Here is a 19,975-nt window from a genome sequence, read left to right on the forward strand (position 1 = left end):
CAGGGGGACCTTGCTTGAAAGACACTTACGGTTAGAGGATGAGAAAAACTCTCTACAGAGATTGAACCCATGTGTTCTGCCCAGCAGAACCTACCAAGAACTGCCCTAGGGGTCAACCCCAAGACAATAGTGCTTTACAAAGCTTAGCAAGAGCAACTCCCACAAAGACCCTCAGCTCTGTTATCTTGAAGGGCAGCCTCTCAAGCCTGAGACCACTACTACTCTTGACCCCTTCTGACTTGGAAGTAGCCAAAAGGTTGGTTCCTTTTTCATTCTGCCCCCTTCGCTCCCCCATCTGTTGTACAGAAGGCTGCTTTCCATCAGCCAGTGGCAGACCGTGCGCCTTTGCTCATCCTCGGACCCTCACAGGAAATCCCAGTAGGCACCCAGCAAGGACGTCAAGGGAGAAAGCAGTAACCGAAGTCTAACCATCTCTACGAGCGTGCAAGTGTCTGGTGATTGGTGTACACACAGCAGCATCCCGCGATCGGCGTTTCAACATCACAGGATGAAGCGTCCAGAGAAGACAAATGAGGGCGTGGGCCCTCGATTGCTCCTGAAATTGTGCTATTTGTGAAGTTCACTCATCCACAAAGAGTCTCCTAATCACTAAAGTGAGGGACTGTGGCTGCTGGCCTGTGGGCTGGGGAAGTGATGAGGCCCTGATCACGTGACTAAGCAAACTTCCTCTTTCCTTATATTTAAAAAAACAAAACAAAACTTCCTGAACCAAAGTCACAGCAGAGGATAGAATGGGATGGACAGAGGGACGCAGGACGGGCGCCCCTCCAGGGCTGTTTTCTCAACTCAGTGCTGTTTCTGGCATCGTGTGCTACAATGTGAATTTGCGCTTTTCTCACAGGCCTGGGATTCCTCAGGTCGCAAGAGGTGACCAGCAGCCTCTACTCAGATCATTTTAGTGTTTGTTCCTGAACAAGCCTGTGTTCACTAGAACATGAACACTTAAACTAATTGCACATCCAGGACTCCGGCACTTGGTGTTAGTTTGCTGTTGTTTCCGTATAGGTGAACACTACCTATTTTGGAAGGCCACAAAGTAAAACTTATTTTTTTTCCTTTAAAAAAAAAAAAATCAGTCGGGCAAAAGTTTTTCCCTACATTCTACTGTCTGATGAGATTGGAGAGCAGCAAGAACTTGCTGTCAGCAGTCATTTTACTAAAACAGCTCAGGCGGTGGGCGGCACCTACACCATGTTGTGGTGATTGTTCCTGTCAATAATGTCCACAGGTGAAAGGATCTCCTTTCTGATAGTAGGAGGCGGCAGGGAGAGTGTCGTCTTGGTCTTGAAGAGGTCGGACACGAAGAAAACCTAGAAGCACGAAATCGGAGATCCAAGTCAGTAACTGCCACCGGGGTCTGAGTATAGGCAAGGGCAAAGGGAAGGTCCCAGGAGCACAGGCTTAGGAAAAGGGGCCCCACATCATAGATCTTTGAATAGGGAAGGACTGTCGTGATCACATAGTCTACTCCTACTTCCTATTGTACAGATAGGGACACCGAGGCCCAGGAAAGGGCAGTGACGTGCCCCAGGCTGCACAACCGAGGTGGGCATAGAACCCAGTTCTAGGGACTCCCAGTCCAGTGTCCTGTATCTGCCACCGTACTTCCTTACTTCTCAGGGCGAATAAACAGCAGTGAAAGATAAGTTCCTAAGCAGAGGAAGTAAGTCATAATTAGTCAGAGTCATTAATTCACTCTACTTTCCCTTTCCTCACTAAGGAATCCTGGGTGTAACCAGAAAACCTCAGCCAATGCGAATTCCTCTCAGCAGGGGCCGGAGTAAGGAAGCAGCGGTGATCACTTTTTCCTGAAAACCGAGTGGTATCGACCATTTGATGGGGGTCAAGGAGCCAGAGTGTCGTTACTGAGGCGGTCAGCAACTGACCCGGAGGCAAGGTCGATGGAAAACCTCCTATCGCTCATTCCCAGCGTCCTTCCTCCTGCCAGGCATGTGACCTCACTGAGTCTTTCTTAGAATCATGGAGAAACATTTATTGAACACCCACTTGCAAGGGTGTGAGGGTGGCTCAGGCATAGTTCCTGTCTCAACGAGCTTGTGATGAAAGATTCAAGAACTTGATGAGCTACTGGAGTAAGACAAATTTATGCTTTATATTCGATGGCAAAATAAACACGCAGACATCCACTGGAGCTATATAGCAACAGGAGCTTGTATTAAATAACCATAAGCGGCAGCTATCAGTCATGTAATTTAATAGGAACCACATGGCTGGGTTTTGAAACAGGGACTAAAACACTTTCAAAGTTCTTACGTCCAAAGCTTTCCGAATTGAAAATTCTTTGTCCTACAGAGGGTAATGTGCTCGCTAGTAAAGATAGAGCTATGACTTCATTCTGGCTACATTATAGGCAAGAAAAGACTTCACCAAACTAAGGCTTTAGCATCCAGGGCCTGGCCACAGTAGGGACTTGAATTGTTTGTGAAACCAGTTTCCGCGATGTCCCTTCTATAGTAACACAGGAATCAACAACGTGCCATAAAATCACAGCAAGAAACTGGTGATGCTGGTTACCCAGGGAGGGAAACCGGATGGCTAGAAGACAAAGGTGAAACAGAGACTTACTGGTCACTGTAAAACCTGTTGTACCTTTAGAATTTTGTACCCATTACTTATAGTGAAACATTTAATTATTATTATTTTTTGTTTAAAAAAAAGGTAAAGAAAAGAAAGCTAGGCTGTTTCTAGGCTACTACATGAAGATGAAAAATTAGTCAAGAAATGTAACATTTTAATACATTTGCAGCCTCAGTGCCATCGAATGTACATTTTGCAAAGGAAAAAATTAAGGCTTCTCCCTTTCTTTTCTAAGGCGGTTTGAACAATGATAACTGTGGTATAGAAAGGTTTGTCTCCTAGTCAGAGTCAAACTTGAAAATCAGGAAAGAAAAGACCTGTATACAACCTCCAGGATGCTCTAGGCTCCCCTGCTAGAAAATCCTTTACAAGAGGTCTGGAAAAAGATTTTCAACTGCTCCCAGTGTAAGGTAATGCTAACAGACATGATTAAAGTTCAATGTGAAGATAATTAGACTTTGCAACTCCTCTCTACCGCAACCTGACCCCTCTTTTACTCTATCTCCCCCACCCCCATGTAGCTGTACTTCCTACTGCACGAAAACGATATTATCATCTGATGGGTGCCTTGACATCCGCATCTCTACCTCCAAATTATCCTCCCTTTTCTACTTCACTTTGTCTCGGAAGAAGAGGTTTTGATCCATCCCTCCGTCACTGGCTTGCAACTCTACTTACTCCAGCTTAGTAGCTAGACTCATGAAATAAGAGCTCGTACAGCCCTAATTTCTTAGAGATCTTTCTCCCAGACTCCATCCCATCTGCCAAGGGCAAATATAGTAGGGTACAGCCCCACACCCCCGCCCCAGTCAAACACCTTCAAGAGCTTGGATAGCCTACCACCTCAATCTACTTGCTTATTTCCCAACTTAATTTTCTGGGCTCTTGACCACTACATGTTAACTGTAAGGTGGGAATAATGAACTTGAGAAGACCTAAACCTTTGTCTGACACAAAGCCCAGTAAAGGGTGTTCCCCTCTCTAATGCTCTGGACACCAGAGTAATTACTGGGGCTGGAGTAGGTCATGCTCTCTCATGTGCCCAAAACTTTGCTTATTGGCCTTTTCTCCTAGATAGGAGGCTTCCTGAGGATGGAGCCCTGGCCCTAATCAACCTGTATCATCCATAGCACCTAGTTTTGGGCCTTGCACAAACTAGGAGCTAAATAAATTTTTGTTGTTAAATTTCTAAAATTCTCTCTACTTGCTGGGAAGCAAGCACTCTGGCCTTGGATCTCGTTGACATACAACTCCTATCGACTTTAGGAGGAACCACATACTCACACATCACGCACACTGTCAAGTGGCAAGATGAAAAGCTGAGTCGGGTCCCGCAGAATCCCACTTTAAGCTGCATTTCGCTTTCAGCATGGCTTGAGGTTACACAAACACTTTTGGGGGATCATGAAACATAATCCTGTCAAGACTCAAACAGGGCTCAGTCTTTTTAATGTTTGAATAGCAGAACACAGAAAGAACTAGTAAAAGTAAAAACTTCTAGGCTTGGAGCAGTTCCATTTCCTACAGAAGATGATCTCCATCCAGAAAGAAAACCCAGAGGCCCAGGCTGGGAAGGATCTATATAAATTAAGTCCCTGTCTTAGGTCTATGGAATAAACCCACTCCCAGCCCACAGCCCTACGCCAGAGATCTTCTCTGCTATGTGAAAAAAAAACACATTATACAATAAATACAGTCTCAGCAATCAAGAAAACTATACCATAAGCACCAAGAAGAGTTCTAAGTTATACTGTCCAGTACATTCGCTCAATTCTATTTCTCTAGTCAAAGAAATTCCATTTATTTGAATTTTATAAATCACTTTTTTTTTTTTTTTTCAGCAACTCAGGATGCTGAGGCAGGAGGATTGCTTGAACCTGGGAATTCAAGACCAGCCTGGGCTGGCCGGGCATAGACGGTGGCTCACGCCTGTAATCCTAGCACTCTGGGAGTCTGAGGTGGGAGGATCACTTGAGCTCATGACTTCGAGGCCAGCCTGAGCAAGAGCAAGATCCCATCTCTACTAAAAATAGAAAAAGTTAGTCCAGGCATGGTGTTAACATGCCTGTTGTCCCAGCTACTCAGGAGGCTGAGGGAGGAGGATCGCTTGACCCCAGGAGGTTGAGATTGCTGTGAGCTAGGCTGACGCCACGGCACTCTAGCCCAGGCAACAGAGTGAGACTCTGTCTCAAAAAAAAAAAAAAAAAAAAAACCACTTTTTTTTAAAAAATAAAGGAATGTAATCAATAAACACTTATTAGGCTCCTGCTGTGTGTTAAGCTCCAAGAATATGAAGATGAATATACATAAGACAGAGTCCTTTACCCCTCGGGAGCTTACAGGCCAGTGAGGGAGAGAGCCAGGTAAACAGACAGACAGACAATCACAACTCAGTGTATTAAGGATCATGATGGGAGCCAGGGTGTTAAAGAAGGACAGAGAATGTGTTATCTAACCCAGATGGAAAGGGTGGGGAGCGAGCCTTAGAACGCTTCTCTCAAAGGATGCATATTTGAGCTCAGCTTTGTAGGATAAGGAGGAGTTACCCAGGTGGTGCATGCCAGGAATGTTGTTACAGGCAAAGAGAACAGCGTGTGCAAAGGCACAGGAGTGAGGGAGTACGGCACGTTCGGGAGCTGTAGGAAGCTCAGTGGAGCAAGGCTGGGGCAGTCGATGAGGCCAGATCTTGAAAAGCCTCCTAGGACACGTTAAGCAGTTCAGGCCACATCCTTTTGGCCCAAGGAAATCATTGTCAAGGCTTAAGCAGGGAAGCATCATGTTGGAAAGACTTACATTAAGATCATGTTGGTATCTAAACTGGAGATGGAGTCAGAAAAGGTGCCATAAGCCTGCAGGCAGGACTGCAGCATCAAGGAGAGGACAAATCCTGAACCACCACCACGCAGTAAAGACAAGAAGGGACGGAGTCTGAAATGTTGAGGACAGGACTGGCTGACAGAGGTGGTGTGTATGTGTAGGTGTCTTTTTTAAAAGATGGGGGTTTTGCTATGTTGCCCAGGCTGGTCCTTTTTTTTTTTTTTTTTGAGACAGAGTCTCACTCTGTTGCCCGGGTTAGAGAGCCGTGGCGTCAGCCTAGCTCACAGCAACCTCAAATTCCTGGGCTCAAGCAATCCTCCTGCCTCAGCCTCCTGAGTAGCTGGGACTACAGGTGTGCACCACCAAACCCGGCTAATTTTTCTTCTATTGTAGGTGGGTGTGTGTGCAGGGGGAGGCAATACTTTTCTTTCTAGCTGTTTTCAACTCTAGACATTTTTGCACCTGTTCCCATAAAAACTCTTAAAATTTCAGTAATTATGCTAGGGAAAAAAGTATAGGTCCACTTTCCTCTGGTTTCTCATGTTTTGGCTCCCTCTGATATTGTCTTGGGGTGGTGATTCTGACCCTCTCCTGGGTCAGGATGGTGGGCTATTCCGTGGTCCCAGGGTGGAGGGGGATCTAATTTACCCAAGCACTCCAGGCAACGCCAAGAGTACACACAAATAAGGCACCTCTAAGCTGCAAGAACCCCATTTACTGTGATGAAGAGAAAAGATAAAAACTAGAAAAAGGAAAAACAGAGAGGGGGAAAAATAGGAATAGTTGAGAATACGAATGAACATGTGAAAGCTTGCACAGATTCAAGCTGGATAGAGAGACCACGTGTAGATGACAATTTTCCACAGGGCATAAAGGATCTGCTCTCAAAGCCCTACGAAGAGCCAGCACACTCACAAAAGGATCTACCCACTCTGGAAATGTCAGTGCCCTCGGACCACACAGTGCAGCCCCGGTGGGGTTCTGCCTCACTAGAGGTCACCAAGCACCAGGCCGGCCAGAGACAAGAAGTCTGGGCGGTAACCAGGTCTCCACTGCCGTTGCTGGGAATAACCGAGCCAGCAAATTTTGAGGGTCATTTTGTTAAGGACAGATTATGATGACAAAATTGTCCTTTAAATGTTTCTGGAGTCCTCTTGAGAGTGTGTAAAAGTGAACTCTTTGAAGATAGAAATCACACCCTCATACACTAAGATTTTTATAAGCTCCCACTGAGCTTAGATGCCAATGAAGGTAGAGAACTATAAAGCTAAAGAATCTTAGAATCTTAAAACTATAAGAAAACTGAGAGTCCTCTATTCCAGTATTTCTCAAAGTGTTGTCGTCAAACCATCTGTTCCAGAATCACCTGGGTGCTTCTTGAAAAAGCAGATTCCTGAGCCCACTCCAGACTTACCGGAAGTGTGGCCTGGAATTTTCACTTTAACAAACACTACTGGTATTTGTTATGCAGACTAAAGTTAAGAGAGCCATCAGTGGACAGCCTGTGGATGAACAGATGGGCTCAAACCCTAGATCTGCCACTGCATGGCCATGTGTCTTAGACAATATAATCTTTTGGAGAACATCTCCTTCACCTGTACACTGGGCGTCCTGATACCTTCCCTGAGCCACCTTCATTTTCTGTCTTTGATACCCAGGTAGAACGTTTAATGACCTTCCATGGCAGCATTAGGCCAAAGGCTTTGCTACGTGATGCGTTAAATGCTATGTCATATTTCCCCTTTTAGACTGTGATCTTCTCAAGGGAACGGACTGTATTGAGCCATTTCTGTGCTCAGAGCCCAGAAACTGTAGCTCTCAATAAAGCTGGTCCACCCCCACTGTGTGAGACAGGGCCATGGCTGCTGCTCCTTGGGCATACACTACCATATGCCTTGGCCTTGGATTTCCTCTCAGCTTCCTGGCCTACCAGACTGAGCATTCTCACGGATTAAGGAAGGAATAACTTTCTTTGGGGGAGAAAGCCTTGGGGCCTGGCTTACCTTCATTCTCTAAGTATAGCAAGTGCCATCTAAAGAAAAGCCATGTTTCGCAGCCTTGACTTTCGGCTAGACGGGGTTACCCACTTGCAATCATTACTTTCTGACCTGAATAAAAGGCTTTCAGTGGGTTTTGGCACTGGGAATTTGCCAGCGTTTGTGTTGAGTGACTTCCTGGTATATCTGAGAAGGAACATGATGAGGCGGAAAGAGTGTCACATTCGGAGTCAGGCAGCAGGGTCTACTGCCCAAAATGCTACTGCTGTGACCCAGGCTGCCACACTCTTCTATGGTATCGAATTTATACAAAATAAGGAAGTTTTATGACTTCAGGTGATGGATCTGCCCTGTATTTGTGTGCAAATGTTATTAAAAAAAAAAAAAGTCTACCTTCTCACAGTTACTGTGAGTCTTAAATGGAATAATCTATGTGAAAACACTTTTTAGCTATGAAGGGCTATTCAAATCCCACCTCAGTTACCAGTGTTAAGGATCACCACTGGTATTGAGGAATGTGAAGGACATTAGTCCTGCAAAAAGAAGAATGTTTGGAGGAGCAGAGGAAAGAAATTTGTGGGCAATTTTGAACAGGGATCTGTGCCCAGCCCAGGGACCTTCCAGAAAGGTACTCCTAGGCTATCCCCAAGGAGGGCATCTGGTAAGGAGGACCCAGGGGCCTGACAGCTCTGTCAATGAGGTGCTAGATCTAGGAGGAGCTGGAGCTCAGGAATGCGGTACCCAGGGATGACAGAGGCTGAACAAAGGAAGAGACCCCACTCCCAGAAATCCTCCAATTTTGAAGCTGAAAGGGAGTTCCCCTCCCCCCATTATCCCACAGGTTCTGTTGTTCTGTGCTCCTAGGGTCACAAAACATACCATATTCTTTCCATCTTCGTGTCTTTGTGTTATCCTTTCTGCATAGAATTCCTTTTTTCATCTTTTGTATCTTACAACAAATTTCCGGTCCGTCTTTTGAGAATCGCCTCTTCTAGGAATTCTTTCTAGTCCTCCAACACTCTCAGGAAGAATTCACTGCCCTTTCTCTTGTAACCCTACTGTCCTCAGTAGTATGTTCTATTGCACGTGTTTGTTTACATGTCTGTCCCCACTAGAATAGTCTCAAGCCACTAGTAAGTTTCAACATTAATTTATTGGATGGTTTCCACCAGCATTTTTAAAGGTTAAACAGAAAATATTAGAATATCTCACACATAGTAAGGGTAGGTCTCATTTTGTGAAATATTTGTTTTAGTTATCTGTGGTTTATTTTAGTTAGCCTCTATTGGGTTATGATGTGAAATGTATTTCTTATTATGGATCATGGTCAAGTCTTAGAAAGCTATTGCATAGCTCTTCAAGAACCAACTCCTTTTAGCTCAGAATCCTTAAAAGAAAGCATAGTACTGATCACACAATATACATTCAATCAATATGTTGTACGTGCCAAGCACAATGCATCTTCTATTCCCGGAATCATCAATCCAAAAATCATGTAAAGTATCATCATCCCCAACTCACAGAATAGGAAGAGGTGGCTGCGGGGTGAAGTGACTTGCCCAGTAGGCCTAACTAGCAAGTGGCAGGAATACAATACCCCTGTCTGAGCCTCTGTCCCATCAGCCCATCCATCTCAGCAGGGGAATAAGAAAGGAGGTTTCTGAAGTACAACTGACCCGTGAACAACACAGGCTTGAAATGCACAGGTCCACTTACATGCAGATTGTCTTCTGCCTCTGCCACGCCTGAGACAGCAAGACCAGTCCCTCCTCCTCCTCCTCAGCCTACTCAACATGAAGACATCAGGATGAAGACATTTATGATGATCCATTCCACTTAATGAATAGTAAATATGTTTTCTTTCCTTACGATTTTCTTTATAACATTTTCTTTTCTCTAGCTTACTTTATTGCAAGAATACAGTATATAATATGTATAACATTCAAAATATGTATTAGTTGACTTTATTTTATCAGTAAGGCTTCTAGTCAACAACAGGCTATTAATAGTTAAGCTTTTGGGGAGTCAGAAGTCATATGCAAATTTCCCACTGTTGTTCAAGGTCAAATGTACTTTGCAAACTGTAGAGTATTGCAAAGATACTGTCATCACCTATTTGGGGCCAAAACTTATTTCTACCTTTGCTTCCTTTTCTACATACACATTCCTGCCCACCTATGCATGGGGCCTGGGTGGCAAGGTCAGCCTCAGGGCCTCCTGGGCAAAGAGCTAGGTTTTTGCAGGGCCAGAAGAGACTTGGAAGGTCATTTCACCATTCCCCTGTGCCCAGGGATCAGTGGAATAAATCTAAGAAGAATAGATGGGAATCTCCCCTGTTAGAGAAGGAAGAGGTCTTCGAAATTCATGACTTAGACCAAGCATGCTTGGAATTTACTAGTTTAGGCCTTTGAGATGGAATCAAGAAACCAGGATGTGGTTCCTACTCTGCCACTGTGTGCCCTTGGGCATGTCCCACCCTCTCTCTGCACCACAGCTTCCTCTTGCAGGGGTGGTCATCACTGTACTCTTCCTCACACTGGTGTTCTTGTTGGTCTCTTTTCCCAAGGTCACCTCACTGGGGCAGAGACAAAGAATGCCCTCGCCCTTCCCTGCATCTGGAGGAAGATAGCAGCACACAAAAGAGCGACCGCTGGTTGAGCCACACCCCCGGGAAGAGGAAAACCAGGAAAGACTCTGCTGTGTGTTTATGAAATTCACAAGCAGCTGCTTCCTCTGCTGAACCACAGCAATGGCGGCCTGGCCCTCCCCTGACCCCTCCCAGGGACCCCTAATTTGCCATCTGTTAGAGGGTCAGGGAGGAGGTGACCAGATATGCAAGTTGTCACCAGACAGGAAATGAACTGATGTCTGTTCCTTCATCCTAGCCCCTGGGTGAGTCCAACTGTAGAGTTCACATCTTTGGTAGGAGTGACTTTGTGTAGGTGGGAGGGGGCTGGCAGGGTCAGTATGTGCCTGTGTCTGCATCCGTCTGTCGATGTGTGTCTGTGGTTCTGAGTTCTGGCGCGAGAGAGAGAGAATGGATGTCTATGTGTCTGGGTGTGACTGGGTCTGCCCATGTGCCTCTCAGTCTATCCGGGCTGTGGCTCTCTGCCTTTGTCCCGTGTGCCTCCAACCACGTCTCTGAAGGTGTACATCACTGTGCACGCCCGTCTGACCCTAAGTGCCTGTGTCTTCGTGTTGAGACCACAACACTGTGTACGTTTTCCGTCTGTGCTGTGTTTCATTGTCTTCTCTTTCTGGAAAGCATTCAGTTAGTGAGCAACGGGGGAAGAAACCATATCCACTCCCACTTGGCATGTGATTTTTGTCTAGACAAGTCTGCCTGCTGTGACGGGATCTACCTCAACAGACCCGGGTAAAAGTGCTTGGCTGTCACAGCCTGTCGCCCGAGGCTCTGCAATGACTGGCCCAACATTCTAGGGTAACACATGCACCACAGTCAGTCACTACAAAGTCAGCTGAGCTGTAGAAATTCTGTGCAAAAAGGTCACGGAGCCACAGGGCCTCCAAGTTCAATCACAGATGAGGAAACTGGGCTCAGAGGGGGAGTGTCTGGCCTGAAACACAAGCTAAGTCATCATTCACCACTTACCCAAAGCTTTTCCAGCGCCTACTATGAACCAGCCTCTGAACTAGGCACTGAGAATGAGCACCCAGGAGGTTAAGCCATGGATCCTGCTCTAAGGCACCCCACAATCTAGCTGGGCAGACAGACATGAGCAGGCATTGGACAGGACAGACCTGAAAAGCCATGGCAGGAAGAAAGTGCAAAGGACTGTGGAAGGAAGTGAGACAAAGCTGTCTTCAGGGACTGGAGAAAGTGTGGAAAGCTAAACAATGTCCCCCCAAACATGCCCACGTCCTAATCCCCAGAACTGGTTAATGATGTTACCATACATGACAAAATGGACTTCGAAGACAAGATTAAGTTTAGAATCTTGAGATGGATTGTCCTGAGTTATCAAGGTGGACCCAAGGTAACCAAAGGATCCTTATGAGAGGGAGACAGGAGTTCAGATGCGACCATGGAAGCGAGGCCAGAGTGAATGAGAGAGCGAGATCTGAAGTTCTATGTGCTGGTTTTGAAGGCAGAGGAAGTGGCCACAGGCCAAGCAATGCAGGCAGCTCCAGAAAGCTAGAAACATCAAGGAAGTGGATTTTCCCTAGAGCCTCTAGATGGAACAGAGCCCTGTTAACACCTTGATTTTAGCCCAGTGAGACCCATTTTCCACTTTGGACTTCCATAACTGTTAAGAAAAATTTGTGTTGTTTTAAGCCACTAGGTTTGTGGTGATTTATTACAGCAGAGGCAACTAATACTGAGGTTTCATCAGAGATGAGGTGAAACCGGAGCTGCGCCCCATCGAAGGGGACAGGTATCTGAGATAAGCACGCAGGGTGTTGGAAAATATGGAGCGGTCCAGCACCCCTGGCAGCAGGTGGGGAGCTGTCCAGAGATGAGGCCAGTAGAAGCCTGGGTCTTGGAGCACGGGCTCCGTGTCGGGCTGCCGGGGTTCAACTGTAGCTGCTCTACCTTCTCTCCGAGTGACGGAGCTCGCAGTAAATGTCAGCAAACGCTACACCTCAGTTAACAGGAAGTCCACAGGGGCGTGGCTCAGGAGGTTATCTGGCAGAGTGGGAAACGGATCCTGGGCGTCCCGGCTCCCCATGCAGTGGCTTTTGTACCACGTCGTGCCTCTTTCCCAGGCCTCCTAACCTCAGCTGCTGTTTCTGTGCCATATGGTCATGAGTTAGGGGAGAACCTGGCTTTTGCCAGGATTCCCTGGGACAGCCAGCCCTGATTCTTAGGAGAACGTTCTGCTACACAGCACAGGCAAAGCAGAGGCCACGGACTTCTGCCCGGAATGTGAGAGCTACACGCACAACTTGGGGGAAAAACCCACGAGGCAGATGCCCTTCATTCTCCTCACAATTCCCTCTCCTGGGCACCCAGTGTCCTCATCAGATGGCCTCCTGGTTCCCCACACCTCCTCAGGGACCAGCCCGCCTCTGGCTCAATCCAGGGTCCTGCACTTTACTTCAGTCTTCCTCATAATCAAACCCAAGACAACAGAATCCTGAAATTGTACAATCAAAAAATAAATAAATAAAATAAAATAAAATAAAATAAAAAGATACACTGCTTTCTTTTCTCCCAGCTGGGCATTCACAAACTTTTATGCTGAAGTAGCCACAGCTTCCAGGCCCTTCCTTGCCCTGGCCTCCCTGATGGATTCAATGAAATGAACCTGCCAGTGCTGGGATTCTAAGCCAATGGATGTCCTGTGCACCAGGCTGAGTGCTAGGTATTTGAAGAAAAGTGATACGATTGAGTCCCTGCCCTTGCATGCTCACAGCTGAGTGGGCGAAGACAGGGAAAAATATTTATCACTCCTTTCCAAACCATCTTTACATTGCAAAACAGGCTTTCAAAATCAAAGCAATAACTGGATCAGCCCAAAGCGTTGGGAAGGACCCTGTGTACACTTAAATGATATTCTCTGAACAGCTGTCTATGCAGCTTCTGCCTCCAGTCAACTCCAGCCGGCCTTCAGCTTCAGGGGCCTCCCTTCCTTGCAGAGTGCAGAGGGCATAGCTTTAAGTTGGTTACAATCTTGGAGGCAGCTGTCTACTAGCTCGTTGACCTTGACTTAAGTTATCTCTCTGAGCCCGAGTTACTCCATCTGTAAAATGGCTAGAGGAAAATGGCACTAAGTGGCTAAGAGGAGACAATGGGTAAAGCATCTAGCACGGTGCCTGGACCAAATTCCTGTCCCTTGCTGCAGTCAGTGACAGCCAAGCAGGATAAAAGTCAGACCCCTCCATTTCACTTCTTGAAAACAAGCCTTGGTCCTCCTAAACACTCTGCCTAATTGCTCATGGCCAGTACTCTAGGATATAGGAGAGAGGAAGGCTGGGAAGGATCCCCCCACCTTTTAATTTTTTTAATTGGGGGTGCAGGAGACTCCAATTAGGGCAGTGGCGCCAAGGAGGAAACACAACAGCAGGCCCCCTCGAGCTGCCCTCCTGCTGAGAGCAAAGCTCAGAAGGGCACAGTCAGCAAAGGGTTACCCCTCCGTGCAAACACCCATCCCCCACTGTCACTTCACATTAAAGGGCCAGGCACCAGAGAACAAGCTGGCCAGTGACAGCTGCTCTCATTAACGGTTTGCTCCCCCAATTTCTCTCCCTTCTGGCCTTTACTTAAAAAAAGTAAAAAGAAAAGAAAAAGCAAGCAATGAAGAAAGCCATCAGAACAGCCAGTCCCTTAGGCTAGGATTCCCGTGTCACAGGCTGGCAGGCAGTTCAGATGCTACTTTCTTCGTGGTGCCCACTCTGATGGCTGCAACTCTTTCTCCCTCTTCTCGCCCGCTGCACAGAGTCAGGCCCTCGCCTGCCAGCTGAAGCCCCTGCACGTCTCTATTGCAGCCCCCCATTTTACTGTCACTCCCGTGCTGGGCCCGGCTGTGCAAACCGCTAGAAGCGGATTTCCTTAGGAACGAGGGCTGGGCCTTATTCATCCCTGTGCCTTCCAGACAATGATCCCTATAGTGCTCTCAAGAAAGGTCAGGTCAATTCATTGATTCTAGCTTTTTTCTTATTAAGCACACATTTACATATTCTGCACTAGATCCCGGAGAGGCCTTGGTAAGACAGGAAGAATAACATCTATCTATGTTACATACGGTCCCTGCCCCCGAGGAACTTACAGCCTAAAGCAAGCCACATCAATAACTTCAATCCAGAGTGGTAACTGCTATCACAGAGGAGAGGGGAAGAGGCTGTGGTAGGGAGACACAGGCCTGCAGCCGGGCTTAGAAACCAGGAAAGGATAAGAAGTTGGTTTAGATCTCTCTATTGTTCATAATTCTTACTGTGAATGAGCAAGGAGAATACTAACAACAGTATGATCTCCATGTGTGGCGCTTAAACATCCAGCCTTTATTGTGTGCTGGGATTCCTGCCGGACTGGCGTGAGCTGCTCTGAGTAGAGCCCAGGCAGGCACAATGGATCAAAGTAGGTGCTCCATCATCTTTGCTGATTAAGCCTCTCAAAACTTTCAGCAGGCAGGAAAAGCAGAGCTTACTGATGGAGACACAGAGAGGGAGAATGCCTTATCCCACCTTTACGGGGAGTCAGGGATGAAATATGTAAAAGGGTAACCCATCCATTTGGGACAAATCAGCATGTGTCCCATCTCACATTCAGTCTCTAGGGAACCCTGTGACTTGCTGTGCAAGGCCTTCAGACGGGGAGAGGCCTTAGGGTTCAGCCAACCTCCTCTTCTCCAGCCGACACTCGGTTTAGGGTCTGATCAAGTCACCCCAAAGGTCACAGAGGGAAGGGTAGACGTTTCCCAAGAAGCTGAGAGGTTCTGCTGCATACTAAGTGTCCACCAAAGCAGCATGTGAGCACCGTGAGTCAGGAGACTTAGATCTGCTACTCCATTGACATGTGACCTTGGGCAAGTTTCTTCCCCAAATTTCCTCATCTACAACATGAGCAAGTTGGATAATATCTAAGATCTCTTCCAATTGCAATATTCTGTGAGCCCAAACCTTCTGTGTTTACAGAGAAGAGGATTTACAGAACTTATGGGATCAAAACTCACAGACTGCAAAGAAGCAGGAATTATTCTCATTTTACTGTAGGGATCCTAGGGCAGGGTGGCTCTTCAGATACCAAGCAGAGAACAGGAACGAGGGTTCCCTGGCTTTGGTCACTGAGCTAGAAACATTTAACAAGCAACAAGCAAGAGCCCAGGGCTCTTGCATACTGAAGACAAGATGCTACTTACTATGCAGCAGGCCACCAGGGCTCCTTGGGCAAATCCTGCCAGGACATCACTGGGATGGTGCTTGTGGTCTGACACGCGGGACAGTCCTGTGTAGAAGGCCATCATGATCAAGGTGAACTGCAGAAGGGGCCGGAGCAGGCGGGCACCTCGCCAGGTAAAGCGGGCCTGCAGGTATAGCTGGAGGGAAGAGACCAGAGGAATAAACACTAAGTGACTTCCCAGTAACCTACATGAAGACCCAGGGTTGGACACATGCTATATTTCTGCTAAATGGAACTATGCAGACCGAGGGCGGCATTCAATTTCACATGAGCTTTAAGCCAGTTATTTAAATACAGCTTTGGTTCTCAGACTAAAGAAAATAAGAAAAAATAGTTTATCTAAGGAGATAAACTAGGGAGAGCCAACCAAGATAGTACGTGCAAATGGCCTTAGCACACTGCTTAGTACATAGTAGGCACTTAATAAATGTTAGTTTCCTTTTATCTTCTTCTTGATTGAAACTAATTACAGAATAATAACCAGGATTAGTAAAGATTTCTTTTTTTTTACAATTGATGACAATTTGCTCAACAACATTGGGGCGTTTCGCTGGGGATTACGGTTGTACAATCCCTAGACTACTGGCGTCTCAGCATTGCCACGGTAATAAAATACCCAGCCATAAGGAGAAGTTATTGTGAGATGCTTCTCTTTCAAAAGAAGGACACGTTTCTGAGTTACTGCTTGGAACTGTGGAGTTTGAATTCAAATATAAGGAAACACATAAACCAACCAGACAATGCCGGAGAACTTCCAAGCAGAGGTTGACGGACAGTGGACTGGGTGGGGTCAAAGAGTAACCTGAAGAAAAATGGAAAAAAAAAAAAAAACACCTCTGGCTGAAGCAAAGAAGTTGAAATGACGTCAGCCGGGCATTGTCCCCTCGGAGTTATCTTGCTGCCGTTTCCGTTCTAACCTCTGGGCACAAGCTACTTCCCAGGTTCCTGTGGGAACTTGGGAAGTGAGGAGGAAGAGGCGAGGGGACAGGAGGAACTTCCCACTACAAATCAAAGCGCTTGCAACGGCCAGGAGAAAGGGGAGGACAGCGGAGGGGAGGGGGCCGATGGCCTAAAGATAGACCCCGAGCAGAGGCAAAGGCGTGACTCTGCCCTTCCTGAGACAAATGGGCACCTTCTTTTGGGGGTGAGGAAAGAGCAAGCCAGCTGCCAGTCTTGAGGGGACAGAAGAGTGGACGATCCTGGAGTCACTCTTGGCCGCCGTGAAGCGTCCAAGACTGACTCCTCAACTACTTGGAAAACGATTTCAAAAAGGCTAGGCATGGAAAACAGCAGCAAATTTATAATCATTTTAAAATTATATAAATATATTATTGGAAAATCTAAGAACAACAAAAAACTGGTAAGAGATCAATTACATTGATGTTAGTGGTGGCCAAACAAGTGATAAAAACTTAATAGTTTTCTCATCTACAAATAATAGTTAAAAATCTAGAACAAGAGACAAAGTCATCATAATAGCAAATATGATTCAATAAATAATAATTAACTTAACAAGAAGTACATGGGACCTTTACAAAGTGAGAGACACAAAGGACAATTTGGATAGAAAGAAAGCTAGAATTTTTATTTATAAGAACACGCAACTTTTAAATTCAGAAGTTGATATGTAAATTCAGTTGGATTCCCATGGACCCCCTAAAAAGGGTCAGTTTCTAAGGGGAATGGATGCTTGACTTGAATCCTAAAGATGAATGGGTGTTTGCTGGAGTTAAGGGGACAGTAGTGAGGGGTATATATTCTAGGCAGAGGCATGACTTTGGGGCCTGCCACCAAAGTTCCCAAGAACTTCCAATAGTCCAGGATAAAAGGAGAAGAGGGTGTATGGGGGGTGATGAGACATGGGGCTACAGAGTCCAGCAAGGGCCAGTTCACCAAGGGCCTTGGGTGTCAAAGGAACTTGGCCTTTGTTCAGTAGGCCAGTGTTTGCCAAACCAGATGTCGTGGAATATTGCATGGGACATTAAGTGTCATTAAAAAGAAGATTTATGAATCCTCTATTCTAAATTCTTATTTTTGTCACTCCTAATGCTTATAAGATTACTAAAGGCTCTGAGAAGTCCTGCAGGAAAAAAGACTTATTTGACTTTTAATCACTATTTTCACAGAACACCTACCTATTGAATCACAGTTGAAAAATGTTACTGTAAGCAATGGTGAAAAATTATATGCTTTTAAGCAAGGCACTGAGTACCATAAAAAACTAACCTGGGTGTTTTTTAAGGGATCTAGGCAAGGTTGGGTCAGAATAGGCAACACCAAAGTCACTGACTCCAAAGCTACAGGCCAAAGGCTACTCCCTCATTTCTGCTGAAACGACCCACCAGTGGACTCTGCAGTCATGGATCAAAAGGTCCCTTTCTTTTGGGAGTGGGGACGGAGATGATGTTGGTCTAGCTCCAACTCAACACAAGTTTTTAGGACAATGGCAAATTTAAGGATGTGGACTCATCCATTTGCAGTGTGCCCACTATGGTCTGGCCTTCCTCCAGCTATTCTTGGCAGTGGACAGGGTGGGGTGGGTAAGAGAAAGAGCACAGGCTTGAATCAGAAAAACCTCACTGTGCCTCAGTTTCTCCCATACAAAATAAATGTAACAACTACTATCTTCCAGGCTGGGTGTGGGATGGCTTGGTTGCTAAACCCAGATGAAGGGGATGGCATGACATGCTACTCAATAAATAGGTGATTTTATTTTTTTAACCACTTTTCATAATTTGGACCTCGTAGTCTCAAGATTTTCTTATTTCCCCCGCTGAAAAATCTGCAGCTTCTTAGAAAATGCTTGTTACAAATCCTCCAACCCTTGCCCTCCCCCCCTGCATGCAGACTTTAGGTCGCAGGCCTTGGAAACCAGGGCGGGGCAGAGGAAGGGTGGGTTTCCCAACCGGACAAGGTCCACATCTCCCCTTCACTGACTCAGATACTTAAGGCTGGAGGTTACTGAAAGAAAAAAATAAATACAGGAGAGGAACTTGAGGAGGGAGGAAGAGACCAGTCATCAGAATAGCTCCAGGAAGGGAGGAAGGCAGTGCTTATGAATGAGAAAGGAGCAGGCGGCCCTGGGAAAAGAATTCCTTTGGGAAGCGGTCAGACGTGGAATTGCAGTGAGCAGATGAGAGCTTGCTCCCAGACACCCACCAGTAACTAACACGTTTGAGGAGGAACACCTCCAGGTCCGGACTGGTGTCTACAGCTGGGGATTTAGGGGAAAGCAGTACAATAGTAAAGTGCATTTTGGGGCGAGACAGCCCTGATCCCAGTCCTGGCTCTGCCACTTAGTAGTTATGTGGTCACTTAACATCTCTAAGTCTCCTTATCTGTAAAATAGACAGAATAGTATCTCCTTCTCAGGGATGCCAGGACCAAGGGAGGCAACACGGAAGACCCTGTCTGCCATAGGACGAGCACTCAAGACACTCTTGAGAAATCTAGGTTGCCTTTTTGCCTTGGTAAATGAGATTTACTCAATGACCATGGGGATATCACCAAATCAAGTAAGTAAGTAAGTTGCTAAAGACTGAGATTGCACAATGACCTTCCGCCCAGTGGCTACATCTGATTTGAGATGTGAGCTGGTGGCAACAGGCTTTGAGGTTGATCAAAGGATCTAATAATCCCCTCCAACACACACCAATCTCACTGCTAAATGGAGTGGATTTTGCCAGTTGAGAGCCCAGTTCACATGAGCTGTTCTAGGCCAGAGGTTTGGGCCTCACTAGGATCACTAAGTTTGTTCTGGGTCCTAGGGACAAGGAGTAACTCTGGAGGTTCCATTCATTCCCACTCAAAGGGCCAAGGAGACTTTTCCAGCATTAGAACACCTGCAGAGGTTTCAGCAAAGTACTAAGCACCCTGAAAAAGGTGCTTAGGAATAGGGTGAGCAGAGCTGGACAAAACCAGAAAGCCAAAATCACCTTGACCTCACATAGGCTGCTGCTGGCATTCTGCCTGACCTGTGTTCACTTCCCCATCTGAGAATCCGCCCTTGGAACCCACTTCCCAAGCATCGCTGTGACACTGCAGAAAGTGTCTGATTTGCAGTCAGAGCAACTAGATTGGAATCTTTTCTCTGTTACATACCAGCTATATGGCCCCAGACAAGTCACTCTGCTTCTCTGAATTTCTGTTTTCTCATATATAACATAAAGAGATTTGTTTTTTTTAAACACATCTATTATCTTCAAGACTATGAAAGACACAGATATGAATAAGCTCCTTCACTAAAAAAGAATATAATCTTAAAGTCCTTTTCTTGTACTAAGATTTTGCTTCCAATTGCTAAAATAAAACTGTTGGTTGTGGATATGATAAAGATTACAATAGGACAGTGTATGTCTGCCTCCCCTCCCCCAAACGATGTATGTGAAAGTCCTTGGCATGTGGAACTCACTCCCTAAGTGGAATTCTCTTCTCCTTCCTGGTGCTAGCTTCAAAACTAGGGTCCTATGGAATTCCAACAAAACCTCCTTAGAAAGGTCCGACTGAACGTGAGCCCACTCCTATGATCTGAGCCAGCAGAGTCAGATGTGTGTGTGAGTCACATGCATGTTCTTGCTGAGTCATTTGTGTCTCATTACACGATTTGCATACTGGTGGAACAGGTCTGCACTGTCCTCTCACTTCATTTCCATTGCTCTTGGGACAGCCCTGCTAAGAGTGA

The 19,975-nt window shown here is 46.2% G+C and overlaps 1 protein-coding gene across 1 annotated transcript in view; it reads right to left on the bottom strand.

Annotated features, from left to right (window-relative positions):
- Nucleotides 1-922: 922 nt before the first annotated feature.
- PLPP3 (phospholipid phosphatase 3) overlaps nucleotides 923-19,975 on the bottom strand; it is an 80,470-nt gene continuing 61,417 nt past the window's right edge. The window contains exons 5-6 of the mRNA XM_069480053.1: nucleotides 15,254-15,430; nucleotides 923-1,331 (exon numbers count right to left, since the gene is read on the bottom strand). Coding sequence (XP_069336154.1) covers nucleotides 1,206-1,331; nucleotides 15,254-15,430 — 303 coding nt within the window. The 3' untranslated portion in view covers nucleotides 923-1,205. The remainder of the gene's footprint in view (nucleotides 1,332-15,253; nucleotides 15,431-19,975) is intronic.

Source organism: Eulemur rufifrons, chromosome 8 (assembly GCF_041146395.1).
Source record: "Eulemur rufifrons isolate Redbay chromosome 8, OSU_ERuf_1, whole genome shotgun sequence".
Classification (NCBI taxonomy): Eukaryota; Metazoa; Chordata; class Mammalia; order Primates; family Lemuridae; genus Eulemur; species Eulemur rufifrons.